This window comes from Zingiber officinale, chromosome 8B, assembly GCF_018446385.1.
Source record: "Zingiber officinale cultivar Zhangliang chromosome 8B, Zo_v1.1, whole genome shotgun sequence".
NCBI classification, from domain to species: Eukaryota; Viridiplantae; Streptophyta; class Magnoliopsida; order Zingiberales; family Zingiberaceae; genus Zingiber; species Zingiber officinale.
The window spans coordinates 8109062-8123152 of NC_056001.1; the positions used below are offsets into that span (position 1 = coordinate 8109062).

Here is a 14091-nt window from a genome sequence, read left to right on the forward strand (position 1 = left end):
CCGTCAAGTCAGTAATTTTGAATCATCTATTCCTAACTGAACCGATGATTCTAAACGAAACAATTCTAAGCACCCTACAATCTCCCAAATATTCACAGTTCAATATTCAACTACCACGCACTGCAAGACATTTTTCTCCTCCATTGAAATGACAAAATCACAAAATTGAGATGTTGGTTGAACCACTAGACCGCCCGTTGCAATTTCAAATTAATAACATGACAAATAGAGATCGTAACTATCGAAACATTCACCAAAGAAGCTCCAAAGATCATTCCAATAGATGAAGTCCTCCACAAATTGTCCATATTGATCAATGCCGAACAACAACAGCCCATCAACCATAACGGAAATATAGTCTAGATCAAATAAGTACGGCATCGAAGAAAGTCAACCATCTTCTAAAACCCTAGCTTTGTGCGACGCCAGTGCCTGCGCTTGGCGTTATACCTATTAATGATGTAAAAAAACAGGAAGATTATGAAGAACTGGAAGTTAAGACAATCAAAATAACGAGAAGTGACGGAAAACGAGGAACCTGATGGTGTTGTCAGTCCTCAAGCGGATCCAGTGGGGGATCGGGCGGTTCTGGCGCATCTTCTTAGCTAGCTTCTGCTTAATCTTGAACGTCTTATGTGACGGCTGAAATATCAAAAAGGTAAACGATACAAACCAAGCATGTACATCCATGAAATTAAAAGGAGGGGGGAATTGCATACCATCTTCGCGGAATCCTCCCAACTCTCTGTCCTCCAAGCCCGCGGCGCAAACCCTAAACCGAAGAAATGACCCGATGCGATTATATGGAAGAATTTGGGAACGTCTGGTCCTTTAAAGACTGCCCTGATTATTTTTGCTACTTCGGCCCATTAATTAAGTCCACGGGTGATATTTGATTAATCATTGCGTCATATTTCCTCAAGTGTGTGTGATAAATTATAAGAACTATTTATATAATCATCTTTCTGAATGAATGTTTATGAAAAAAATGGATCAATTTTCACAAATATTGATTATCTTTCCAGTTTACATGCATGAATTATAAAAAATAATAGCGAGGTTTTGTTGCGAAGGTAAGAGATGGAACGAGCTCCCTAATCTTATCTTGAATATATTATATCGGGAGAATTTAAAAATTTTATGATATTAGTTCATCTATGCTTTATTGATTTATTCGAGTAGCGAGTAGCGAGTAGCGAGTAAGATAAAATATTTTCATGAACAAGATTAATTAGCGATTAATCCGATAATAAAAGTGAGATATTTGAATTACCAAATAAAAAATAAATATTTTCTAAATTTAATCTCATCAGCAAAGTTCTCATAGCAATTTATAAATACGATTTGCAGGAATATTAAAGGCATAACTGTTTTTTCAAAAAATACATTATTAAAAAATAGTTTTTAAAATTTGGTAATGCTGCCAACGCTTCTTGTGCGACATTGAGTAAAATCCGACGTGAATAATCTGACATAATCAAAATTTAATTTTTTTAATCATTCTTTTATTTACATGCAATAATTTTTCTCTCTTTTCTTTTAAATTAAAACCAACACCAACTGAGATCATCACTAACACTATTAGTGGTGGTTTTTAAAGACCAGCGCTGGTGCTGGTTTATACAACCATCACCATTTTACATGCAAAAAAGAGAAAATAAGTGCATGCATGAACGAGAGAGAAAAGTGTTACATAGAGCTAAGAGATAAAAATAATAATAATAAGTTTGGACTATGTCAAATTAACCATGTATGCTGGTGCTTATATAAGGGTATGTAGAGTATCAAATTATATACAGAGAAAGAGTTTTGATATGCTCACATGACGCCGCACATCTAGTGTGCACCTAAATTTTTTTTCAATTTGATTTTTTTTACTTAATACTATAACCCAAATCCTAAACAAAATTTGAGTGGGATAACCAAAAACTAAAAAAAATAAATAATAAATAAATAAATAATCAATTACACTATGTACTCCGAATATATATATATATATATAAAATTTATTTTGAAAGAACAACTTACATTATTTTGATCATTCTATGTCATTAACTTTATCTCTTAATATATCATCATCTATATTTAAATAAATTATATCTTGTTTTATCGTTGTTAGTCAAGTTTTTTTCCTCTTACTCACTTGATGTACATATTTTTCATAGCTTCACATGGCCTAACCGGAATATTTATTGGTCATCTAAGTACATGTTCGTACCATCTTAAATATGTCTCTCGGAGATTTTCCTTAATAGATGAACTTCGACTTTCTCTTTAATGTTTATTTCTTATTCTAGTTATTCTCGTTATGTTCACACATTTACCTTAACATTCTCATCTCTACAATTCTTAATTTATACTTATGTGTTCGAGTCATAACTTAACATTTAACATCTAAAATATAGTTAGGCTTAGCCGTTGTTTTATAGAACTTTATGTTAAAATTTAGAGGTATTTTATGATCACATTAAACATTTGACGTCATCCTTCATTTCAACTATTATACTTTGTATTCTATGTAAAACAACTATCTCAATTCCTCCGTCTTTTTACAAAAATGATCTTAAATACATAAACATATCAGTTCCAGACAATTTGTCATCTACTATCTTAACAATTATCTCATTACGTCTAATATTGTTAAAGTTAAATTTCATATATTCTATTTTTATTTATTAAACCTAAATCTTTCACTTCTAGTATTTTCTGTCAAAATTTTAGTTTAGCATTTACTTCTTCATATGTTTTATTTATCAAAATAATATCATTCAAAAATAACATATATCACGTACTATATTTTGAATGTGTCCAATAAATTTGTTCATGATTAATATAAAAAAATGGAGACTTACAATTAATCATTGATGTAATCATCTTTATTAGAAATACTTTAATTAATCCACCTAAAATCTTCATTCTTGCTGTTATATTCTCATAAATATCCTTAATTAATTCAATATATACTATGCTAACACATCTATTTTTTAAAATTATCTACCTCATAAATTTTTCCATATTTTATAAAAGAAAATCTACCTTCATTGATAAACTATTTTTTTATTATTTTTAATAACATAATAAATAATTTTACAAGTTATTCAACATTTTATTTCCCTAATCTCTATCAAAATATTATTTGGTCAAACAATTATTCCTATCTTACATTCTATTTGAAATTTATTCTATTAATAAAAATATAAATCATTTAAAAAATTAATAAAAACACCTTAACCATCGCTCTCAGTTCCATGCCTTTTCAAGTAAAGTGCGTACAAAGAATATTATATTCGATATTGATTAGCAATAATTTGTAAAAATATATTTTTTTTGGAATAGCAGATGTTTTTAAAACAAATAATTTTTTCAAAAAAAATATTCATGAAAACTAAAAAAATAAAAATTTATTTGGGTCAGTGATCACAGCATACAGATGTCATGTATCAGCAAAGTTGGCAACAGAATCAGTAAATAAAATGTTGATTAAATCACCCCTCTGTGACTCTACTCAACATTGATTTCCATTTACATGCTTTGAAGTCTTAATGAGCACAAAAACAAAAAACAAAAAAAACAAAAAAAGATAGAGTCACATTTACCATGTACCTGTTGGATGTTCTGACCATTTCGCATTATTCACCATGTACCGTGACTGCCCGGCTTGGGCAAGGACTTACAGAAGGTAGAAAAACCCACCATGACATTGGGCGGGAGAGGAAGAGTGAAGGGAGGAAGAACATTCATCGGATTCTTCACGGTGTTTTCACCCTCGTTACCAGAAGAGAGAGATTGTGCCATTGCAGTATGCTGCTTGTTAAGCCCTTCCATAATGAATGAGAATGCTCCAAAGGTGAGACAGCTCTGCACCAAAGCCTGTGGTGCGCCTGCAATAAAAGCATCAAATCAATTGGAATCTTCTTGTTCAGGAACAAAAGAAAGAAAGAAAGAAAGAAAGAAAACGTGGGTGTGTAAGAACTGTTGCTGTGTAAAAGAAAGACGCGGGTGTGTAAGAACTGTTGCTGTGTAACCAAAATCCATCCGAGAAGTTTGGTTGTTTATGAAAGAGTTCTGGAGGTGAAGAGTACAGCACATTAACTCAACAAACTTGGTCTAACTAACAATGTCGGCAGAGTTAGAGCTACCACCAGAGCCTATGACGTCTAGTAATGGAGATGTATTTTTACATGAAATATGCTGAGTTGCAATTTGAGATCAAAAGTTCTGCAAAGCAAGAGATCGAATGTAGAACCAAATCTTCCAGCTCTACAAACAAATCTATTTATCTGGCAGTCAATGATCGAATTACCAATTAAAATGTGTTTTATCTCCAACAGCAAGAAGGTCATCCAACCTTTTTTCCAAGTCAATTTGCACTTTACATCTCCCACCAGGAGCTATTTCATTTGCCCATAATGCTTTGGATATGTTTATCATGGTCCACAATGTTCAATATCTTCGAATATGTTTATCATGGTCCACAATGTTCAATATCCTTTAATATCGACAGTGGAAATGGCATGAAATCAACTTTTTAAGACAAACAATCTCTTTAATTGAAACAACAGTAAACATGCAAAATATAAGATATAAATCAAGGATGGTTTCCAAACCTAATTTTTAAGGTACCACTTATGCTAAATTTTAGGTGTTCCACAAGTTCTGGAAGTTATTTCAAAGACTAGACAATTTATTGGCGGTGGTTAGGGATGTAAATGAACCAAACGGTTCGCGAGCTATTCGGAGCTCGATTCGGTAAAAAGCTCATTCGAGTTCGTTCGTTTATCTTATCGAGCCGAGCTCGAGCTCGATTTTGAACTCGACAGTTTTATCGAGCCGAGCTCGAGCTTAAAGATATTCGGCTCGTGAGCTAACGAACATGTTCGATTATAGGCTCGCGAGCTCTAAAACGAGCCTTAAAATGAGCTTTAAAATGAGCCAAAAAACGAGCCAAAAACGAGCTCTATACGAGTCCGAAAACGAGCTTGAGCTCGCTTAATGAATTAAGCTCGTTAACTTTGATAATCGAACTAATAACGAGCCGAGCTCGAACTATTCGCGAGCTTGATAATTCTAAAACGAGCCGAGCTCGAGCCTTATGATAAAAGCTCGATTCGAGCTCGAGCCCGAATATAACTTAAACGAGCCGAGCTCGAGCCTAATACTGTTCGGCTCGTTTACATCCCTAGCGGTGATATATCCAATACAGTATGCACCTAACAAGCAACAATGAAATGATGGTGATGTACTCAAATAGATTAACCGTTCATTCAGTTAAAATAGCATTTGAACGACCAATATATGCAGGATTCAATAGAATTGATGAAAAACTCACAAAGCTTTAACACCCATATCAATTCATGGAAACAAGTTAAAGAAGTAAATTGGTTTCAGTATCTATTATAAAGTCCATAAAAGACATAATATGAAAATTGAGAAATACTTCGCACAAATACCTGGAAAGCTTAAGGCAAGGCCAGTGCAACACCCAGCTACACCTGCATTGATGACTGCAAAAAGCAATTGTGGATATACTATTGAGCTACTGGACAAAGTATATTTATGAACACAAATGTCTGAATAGGCAAAAGATAGGATACCATCATCTTTTCCCCGCAATCTCTTCAATAAGCAACTAACCAAACTATGTACGCCAGACAAAATTGCAAAAGTCTAATAAAAAGAAAACAAGAAAGACAATAAAAGGTCAGAAATGACAAGATGCTCCAAAGCTAACTTCGTTTTGGCAAACTAAAACTAGTAAACAAGAGGGTAACCCGTATGATATGAACATCATGGATACTACAAACATTTTCCAACTATTAAAATAAAGAACTGCAGACAAAATCAATTACAAGAAATGACAGTAATTCATAGATAACCTTGGCAGAAGCACCAGCATCAGCAAAAGAACCAACTAAACCCTTTTTACTCACCAGACCTTTGCCTGCAAAAGTATCCAAAAACATTTTCTTATGAAACTGCAAAAAATAGATGTTTAGCAGAAATCAAAATATTTGGAACAGGTGCTATTACTGTGATTCTTTTAAAGGATGTATTACAAGAAAAAGGACTTCAACAAAAGTAGTTATTCCTCTTTTTTTCAATCAAACTCCCGATCTTCCTATCACAACACATTTGATCATTGCCTATAACACTCCAGCCTAAAATGGCAAAGCCAATCTTCACCTCAAAGATCTTCAAGGCTTTGCCAATATTCTGCTTGAGAACAAGCATGATTTCTGAGAGGCTCCACATCTTTGACGTCATAGACAATCCACATTAACAAAAAAATGATAGGCATTTATAATTTTAATTTGATTTTTAAATTTTGTTGTAAGAGAGTTGTCTCGTCATGGACCAAGTTGTTAGAAATCATTTATTTTACAATTATTTTATTTTTATTATAATAAGTCTAGATAAATAAACTGTAAACAGAGTTCAAGAGTTATTTTTAAAAATATTAAGAATTTTTTATTTGAACTTTACAATTCATGATTTATAGAGTATCCACATCAGCATTCCTGCACACAGATCAGCTACCCTATCCGTTCTCTAAATTTAGATTTTATGAATAGTACTTCTCTAAATTTAGGGAATGAAATACATTACTTAAACATCAAAATATCATTTAATTTGGGAGAGAGAAAAAATAAAGAGAATAGATTGAGCAAAGAAAAGTAGATATTAAGGGCAGCACGGTGCACGAAGCTCCCGCCATGCGGGGTCCCGGGGAAGGATTCATTGTACGCAGTCTTACCCTGCTTTTTTCAAGAGGCTGTTTCCAGGATTCGAACCCGTGACCTTTTGGTCACATGGCAACAACTTTACCATTGCGCCAAGGCTCCCCTTCAAAAGTAGATATTACATAAGAAGAAAAAAAAACAATAAAAAATGGAAAAGAGAGAAAATAATAATAATAAAAAAAAGATGATATAAATTTTAGGGCAGCTGATGTAGTGTGTATCTAAATTTAATAAAGTGAATGATTTACCCTAAATTTTAGAGATATTATGGAGAAATTGATATGAATTCTCTTACAATTCACAATTTAAAGATTCGCTAAAAAATTGATGATACAAACCTCAATTTGACAACCTCAGTATCTCTGTGTAACTTTCCATCGATGAAGGAAAGAAAACAAATTAATCAGAGATCTTTCTCTTTCCATCTTTACTCATATTTCTATTGTTCTTCTCTCTCTCTCTCTCTTCTAATTCTCCTCCCTATTCTTCTTTTTTCTTTACTGCCGTCTGTTATTTTTGTTCCTTAATGATCAGAACAAACACCTCCTCAAACAAATAAAACTACCTAGTTTGTTTATCTGCTCCTAGCTCTTATAATTGAAAAGTAAAAGCAAGGCTCATTATCAATTTATGCAGATTAAATTCCACAAGGTGCAGCCTAGTCCAACCTAGGAAAAACAAGGCCCACGTTCATGGAATGATCAAGTATTCACATACACAATTGTCAAAATAAAACTTTACTCCTGCCCATAACTTCCCAGGGAAAAAAAAAAGAATCTTTGGGAAGGCAAAAGGAGTCCTTTAATATATGTCTATTAGGGAATAACTATCCGTCCAGGCAGTGTAGAAAAGAAAGGAGGAGAGAAATGTGAACTGTTTGCTTGTATTTCCACTCTCAGTCACTCCTACCAGGTAGATTTCAAAGGATAAAAGGCTATGGAAGGAATTAGTTAGAATAAAAGATCCGGAGATGGGAAGTGGAAATATTCCAATTTATTAAGGTAATATAACTTGGAATAGGCAACAGTATATACGCATTAGATAAAGTATGCTAACATATAACAGTGATGGTTAAATTTTTCAGTCTGAAAAAAGGTAGCCTGCCAGTGAAAACGCACTGAGGGATTTCGAATGGAATCATTAGTCAGTCTTTACATAATTAGGAGATTATGTAACGTGAAGTTTTAATGCACTACTACTGAAAACGTCTAACAGAATTGGAGGGCGGGAAGGCACCAGATAGCCAAACCAACTATTCCAACAAATACACCCGGTGCATTTCAAGCGGCACACACTCTCTTCTACTGCAAGCAAACAATATCCACAAACAATGCTCACTACTTGTTGAACCTTTCAGAAATTATATGCGAACAACAAGCATCCTTTATCGAGCCACTTTGGGAAATGCGCGTGAATAATTTCTTCTTCTTTTTTTTAAGAAATATCATTAAAACAAATCTTCCGTTTCAAAACAACAAGGCAGAAGGAACAAGGAACCAAACACAACAGTCAACGATCCATCAAGATTTCAAGCTCATCGTAAAGATCATTAGAAAATAAAAAACCATAGACGGAATAAGAGGTAACAGGGAAACCCTACCATAACCGAAGATGGATCCCATGAAACCTCCAGCGAGCGAGTCTCCAGCGAACCTCACGACGCAAACGACGGGGCCGGACGTAGCACCGAAAGGTTCAGTGTTCTTGATCGGCTCCTCGGCGTCCGGTTCGCCCTCGGGATTCGGAGAAGAGGCCACCGTCGTGCTCGCCATTCTGTCGCTCTCTCTCGCTCACTGCTCCTCCCGCCGGTCCCTGCGAGGCTGCGACTACGTGCGGAAAGGGGCGCTTATTGGCCTTTCGCTTCTTAGGGTTCGGACGAATGGGCTGGGTAAATTGCAAGCCTGACGAACCGGCACCAATATTGGGCTTTGGTTTGATTTAATTCTGTCCGAAGAAACGAATTAATGAATAACAGAATGGGTTCATATTCGTTTTTTAAAAAACAATTTAAACTTTATTCTATCTTTAACAAAATATTTTTGAATTTCAATTTAGAAAATAATTTTATTGATTTTTCCCAAAATTCAAGCTTCAATTTTCTTTTAATCTAAGTATCCATTAGATAAATCTATAAAATACAGATGGATTCTAACATAATACTTCAATGTCACCAATGATTCAAACTTCAAAGAAAATATTCAATCTGAGATTTGAACTTTCGTTGCATATGAATCATCCGAATCATCCTTATTTCTTATCACCGTACAATGCCTTGTGGGATAAGCTTGATCCTTAAATTATATGAAAGAAGATAAATCATAACCGATCGTCAAGCGATTAGGAGTGGGAGGAGTTTTTTTTTCGAACGCACATGTCCATCAAAAATTTATCTCTACCCTATTATAATAAATCTGTCATCTTTTAACAAAGTGAACATCCATGTGGGACAAGCTTGAAAGGCTTCAAGAACCTACTAGGGAAGGCAACATCTCGAACTTGCCACTGACCAAAGAGTAACAATTCGAAGCTACAACAGAAGTGGACAAGGAGTTGAGAGTGCCTAACCGGTATCGGTCTCCACATCGAGAGAAGGAACATCAAAGATGGACTACTCCCCCACCTTTGCACATAAAGAAAAAACACTTCGAAGGGAAAGAAAAAATGCCTCATCGAAAAAGATACACTTGAACTAATCAACTCTTCTCCTATCACAACTTTTTCTTGAGCAATAACTTATTCAATCACTTGAATTACTTCTAGGAATCAATGGAATGTTTATTCACAGAAACTGTACACATGAATCATATAAAACTAGGAACAAAATACAGTTCTGAAGTGGAAAAGGGTTCAACGAATCAAACAAATTGCCAATGCGCAAAAGTTAAAGATTTTTCTTGCAGCATTTCTTGTGATTGTATAGTTGTATCCTCTTAGATCTCCTCAGTCCAGCTTCTTGGCCTTCTCTGGCTCGGCAGGTAGGCACTTCGCCCCTACAAGCCCACCAACTTCACCAATGACCTGAAAATGCCATATCAATCTCAACTCTAGTTCACACACCATGAGATTGGTTTTTCTTTTTCAAAGAAATATTTTATCCTATTTTCTTAGATTGTGCCATGGTAGAAACTTGAAACTGTAGGGACATTTATTTGGGTCATGAAATATACAAACATTCTTATGAATGCTCTAGTAATGTCGAACTTCTTTGTTTGGTTAGGTTAATTTTTTATTCTAACATTCTACGACATCTTATATGCCCATGAGAATCACATTCACATACAATATGATAAATGCATAGTAGTTTGCCTATAGTGGGTAGGGTTCAAATCCCAAGAAATGCATTGCATGTGTTCATCCTGTCATATACTTAACACCTGTGCTCCTGATGGGACCGTCGCGTGGGGGGCTGTTAATGTGGCGGTTCCACATTTTTGGAGTGTGATTCCACCAAAATTGATCATTTTTAACATTCCCTCAAACTTCAGACTTTGATTGGCAAAGATATCATCTGTTTCGTATTATATTGAATACAACATCTATTTCATTATATTAGTAACATATGATAACATAAAATCTACTGTTTTATGTATTATTATAATCAGTCAGACAATAATACATTATGTTATGTTATATTATACTAAAATTATACTGGTATGATGTGACATTAATCGTTGACAAAACTGAAAAATAGTAAAACTACTAACTTAAGTTGATCAATGATAAGTGATAAAATTGGAATTTAAAAGATATTCTGTCAAATGAATGCATTTGTTGAACCAAAATGTCAGTCTCAATTTTCTATGGTTTAATGTGTGATCAAAATGTCAAGTTCTCATTCCATCTGTCATGTTACCTTGTGTAAAATCTCTTGAGAATCTATCATCCTATGAATCAAATACCCCTTAGTAAATGAAAAGTACCTTCAAGCCTGTTATCAAGTCTTCTTTGCTATGGGAAGCAGATATGCAGATTCTTGCCCTGGCAAGTAGTACTGGAGTTGCTGGATATGCAGTGATAACGACAGCAACCTATTGACATTGACATTTGTAAACAGACAAGTTAAGATCAGTCCTTCCTTAATATCAGAAGTTTATGTAATTGAATCATCAACTGATCAATCCTTTCACCAAATTTGCAAAGCTCTAGCAACCAAACACAAGCTCAACATCACTTACATTTTGCCTCAAACATGCCCGTGAAAATGCAGGGAGCTTAGCCAAATTATAAAGCATTATGGCCATAACTGGGGAGTCATTGTCACCAAGAACCACAAACCCCATTTTCTTCAATTCCGATCTGAAAAAGTTGCTGTTTTCTCGAATTTTTGCAAGTTTTTTCGCTCCTGGATTAAGCAAACAATAAAGTTCGAGTAGGATTCATGATCATATTTGTAGGATTAAAGGTGCCAATGTTATGCTCACCTCTATTTGATCGGTCTTCTCCTAGAACAACCTTGATTGCAGATATCACTTGTTGAACAGCAGGTGGCGACATCGAAGTTGCATAGATATGTGCAGGACAGGCATATTTCAGGTATTGGATGATTTCCTGGTAAGGTTTAAGATTTAATTAGTATGAGTATAAGCACATATTGGTAATTAGTTGCAAAGAAAATTGGAGAATGTTAATAATGTTCTATTAGACTTCAGGCTGTATGTCCTATGAAGTTATGTTCCATAATAATAGGGGAATATATATATATATAAGAGTCTATAAAAAAATGCAGATGAATTTAGATCGACCTCTGAAGCTGCAATATATCCTCCACAGGATCCAAATGACTTGGTGAAAGTTCCCATCATGATATCAACATCAGCAGGATCCACCCCGAGCAATTCACAGACACCTCTGCCCGACTTACCAACTGCCCCGATGCTATGAGCCTCATCCAAGTATATGTATGCCTGAATCACAAATTATCATCTCAGTTTGCCAACACTTAAACTTTCACTTTCACTTCTCCTTTGCTCTAATATATTTTTTTATCAAGAAAAATGCAACTTACTGGGTAAAGCTTATAGTTTTTTTTAAAGAATTACCTAGTTCTCGCATTATACAATTAGACACACTAGCGAGTATCAGCAATGCACTAATACACAGTAAACAGTTAACAGCGAAAAGTATAATAGATGGATTGGCTCCTGAAAAAATTTTGTAAACCAAAAACATTTTTGGATAAATTACCAAAAAATTCCTCAACCTTGTACTTTTTGCAGATGGCCACTATCTCAGGGAGCTTGCAGAACTCCCCTTCCATGCTGTAAACCCCCTCAACAATGACCATGATCTTCCTCCATGGCTTGTGACCAGTGCCAGGTTGGCCCTTCACAACCTGCTCCCTCAGCACCGCTTCCAAGTGTGATGGGCCTAGTAATTAATTATTTTTTCACAGAAATAATTCTCATGAAGTAGAATATAATCTAACAAGCATTTCAGCAAACATCTCATGCTCACTGTTGTGCTGGAAGACCTGGACTGTGGCTCCGGAAGCTCGAGAACCACTGACAATGGAATTGTGGTTGAATGAGTCACTGATGATCAAACCTCCCTAAAACCAAATCAACTGAATATATTAAAAAAGAAGAAGAAGAAGTAACAATAAATTGCATTGACAAAAAAAAGGGATGGTGATCGCACAGACCTCTCCAATTAGAGTGGGAATTATGAAAGAGTTGGTAACGTATCCCATGGCGAAGGTGATGGCTGCTGGTTTACCCACGAATCTTGCAATTAAATCCTCGAGCTCAATATGCAACTGAGTCGTCCCTGATATATTTGGCAATCAAATCCACAAAACAAACAGAGTTGCAATGATCTGATTGCGTTATAAACTCTCTCTTGTCTTTGTTTTTCTATAAACAAAGAAAAATTCGCACCTCCATCAGCTCGAGCACTGCAAGAACTAGGTGCGTATTTCTTGAGGGAGTGGAGAACGTGAGGAGTGCAGAATTCATCTCCAGCTGCAAAGCCAAGGTAGTTGTACGATCCCAAGTTGAGGCATCTGGATTTGTTGGAGGTCCGGCTTCATCACCCAAACACAACAAATTAACGAATTAATTAATCAATTATAACGTATACTAATATATGTGAAACATAATTTTATTATCGAATTTATTCAAACTTATTAATTAAAATTCTTATTGAACTTAATTTTATATTACTCGCCTTATAATTGAACTTATTTCTCCCAATTCTATAATTTAACTTCAAGATATTAAAATTCAGTCGTAATAGTTAGGATTATATAAAAAAATATTTTAATTTATATTTTTGTTTCATAAAAATGCAATATTTAGAAAGGATAGTGTAAATTAAGAAACATACTGCAGCGTTTTGTTATTGTCATTTGAACTGCGCTCCACCACATCGATCCAAGCATCTGGTGCACTAGCTATTGGTCGCCCGAAGCAGTCCTGCCATGTCACTTTTGAGAATTTTTATTATTATTGGACTTTTTAAAAAGTCCAATAATTAGATCGAAAACTTGTATTAAAATTAAAAATTCATGGCGACTAATTAAAATATATTTATTCGGGTGCGGACCCTAATCGGACCCGTTAGAGGATGCAGACGGACCTGGATGCGGCGATATATTCGGCGGGTGTAGAAATCCTCGAACGCCGGGCAAATCGGAGCGTAGCCCTGCGACGGATCAAATGTGGACCGGTTAGTTCCGGAACGCAGGCGACGGGAGAAGGGAGGCAAGAGAAGAAAGGAGGAAAGCGAAACCATGAGCTCGTCGGGCTCTGCGCGATCGAGCAGGAGCCGGCGGAAGAGGTCCCTGAGGAAGCCGAAGAAGAGGAAGAGACCGTAGCCGAACAGCGTCGTGAGTGCCGTCAGGAGCGTCAGCCGCACCGCCCGTCGGACCTCCCGCGGTACCGCGAGGGGCGGAATGGGCGGCAGCGGGAGGCGCGGGGCCATTCGCCCGCTACCTGTTCGACGAAATGTCTGCGAGAAAAAAACGAGGGGAGGAAAGGGGATACGAACTGGAGGATCCTGCTGTTTTTTTAATGCCCCTCTTAGCGGCACCGCTGCTTAATGCTGCTTCATTTCCTGGTTGGCATTGTGGTGAGAGAGACTGCACGCCACTGAATTGAGTGCGGGGCCAGGAGGAATTAAGTGAGGCAGGTGGTATCTTGATTCCTGATCCCTAAACAACAGTTCTTTTTTATTGTCTTTTATGCCCTAAATTCATTATGTTATGGTAGCATCCTTCAATCTTGCTGATTAAGATGTTTGTAATTTGGTCCCTGGTTGTGGCTGGTTGCATTAAAGATGTTTAAATTAGTGTTTCAGGATATCTTGCAAAAGTTGGGTTCAGTTCTTGTGGGGATAGATAAGTGCAAACACG

At 35.8% G+C, this 14091-nt stretch overlaps 3 protein-coding genes across 3 annotated transcripts; all 3 read right to left on the bottom strand.

Moving 5' to 3' along the window:
- Positions 1-177: 177 nt before the first annotated feature.
- LOC122016176 (60S ribosomal protein L39-like) lies at positions 178-843 on the bottom strand. Its single transcript, XM_042573401.1, has 3 exons — positions 720-843; positions 539-642; positions 178-450 (listed from the first exon to the last, which is right to left on the bottom strand). Exons 1-3 carry the CDS (start codon positions 720-722, stop codon positions 402-404), a joined length of 156 nt encoding a protein of 51 aa, XP_042429335.1. The 5' UTR covers positions 723-843; the 3' UTR covers positions 178-401.
- Positions 844-3386: 2543 nt separating this feature from the next.
- On the bottom strand, positions 3387-8623 carry LOC122015282 (chloroplastic import inner membrane translocase subunit TIM22-2-like). Its single transcript, XM_042572088.1, has 5 exons — positions 8341-8623; positions 5877-5941; positions 5595-5667; positions 5451-5504; positions 3387-3881 (listed from the first exon to the last, which is right to left on the bottom strand). The coding sequence occupies exons 1-5, from the start codon at positions 8510-8512 to the stop codon at positions 3634-3636; spliced, it is 612 nt and encodes a 203-aa protein (XP_042428022.1). The 5' UTR covers positions 8513-8623; the 3' UTR covers positions 3387-3633.
- An 867-nt stretch (positions 8624-9490) lies between these two features.
- On the bottom strand, positions 9491-13995 carry LOC122015281 (long chain base biosynthesis protein 2d-like). The gene is made up of 12 exons (XM_042572087.1): positions 13470-13995; positions 13317-13382; positions 13065-13153; positions 12617-12762; positions 12382-12506; positions 12195-12288; positions 11941-12107; positions 11483-11644; positions 11162-11288; positions 10916-11082; positions 10661-10768; positions 9491-9758 (listed from the first exon to the last, which is right to left on the bottom strand). The coding sequence occupies exons 1-12, from the start codon at positions 13659-13661 to the stop codon at positions 9681-9683; spliced, it is 1521 nt and encodes a 506-aa protein (XP_042428021.1). The 5' UTR covers positions 13662-13995; the 3' UTR covers positions 9491-9680.
- Positions 13996-14091: the final 96 nt, after the last annotated feature.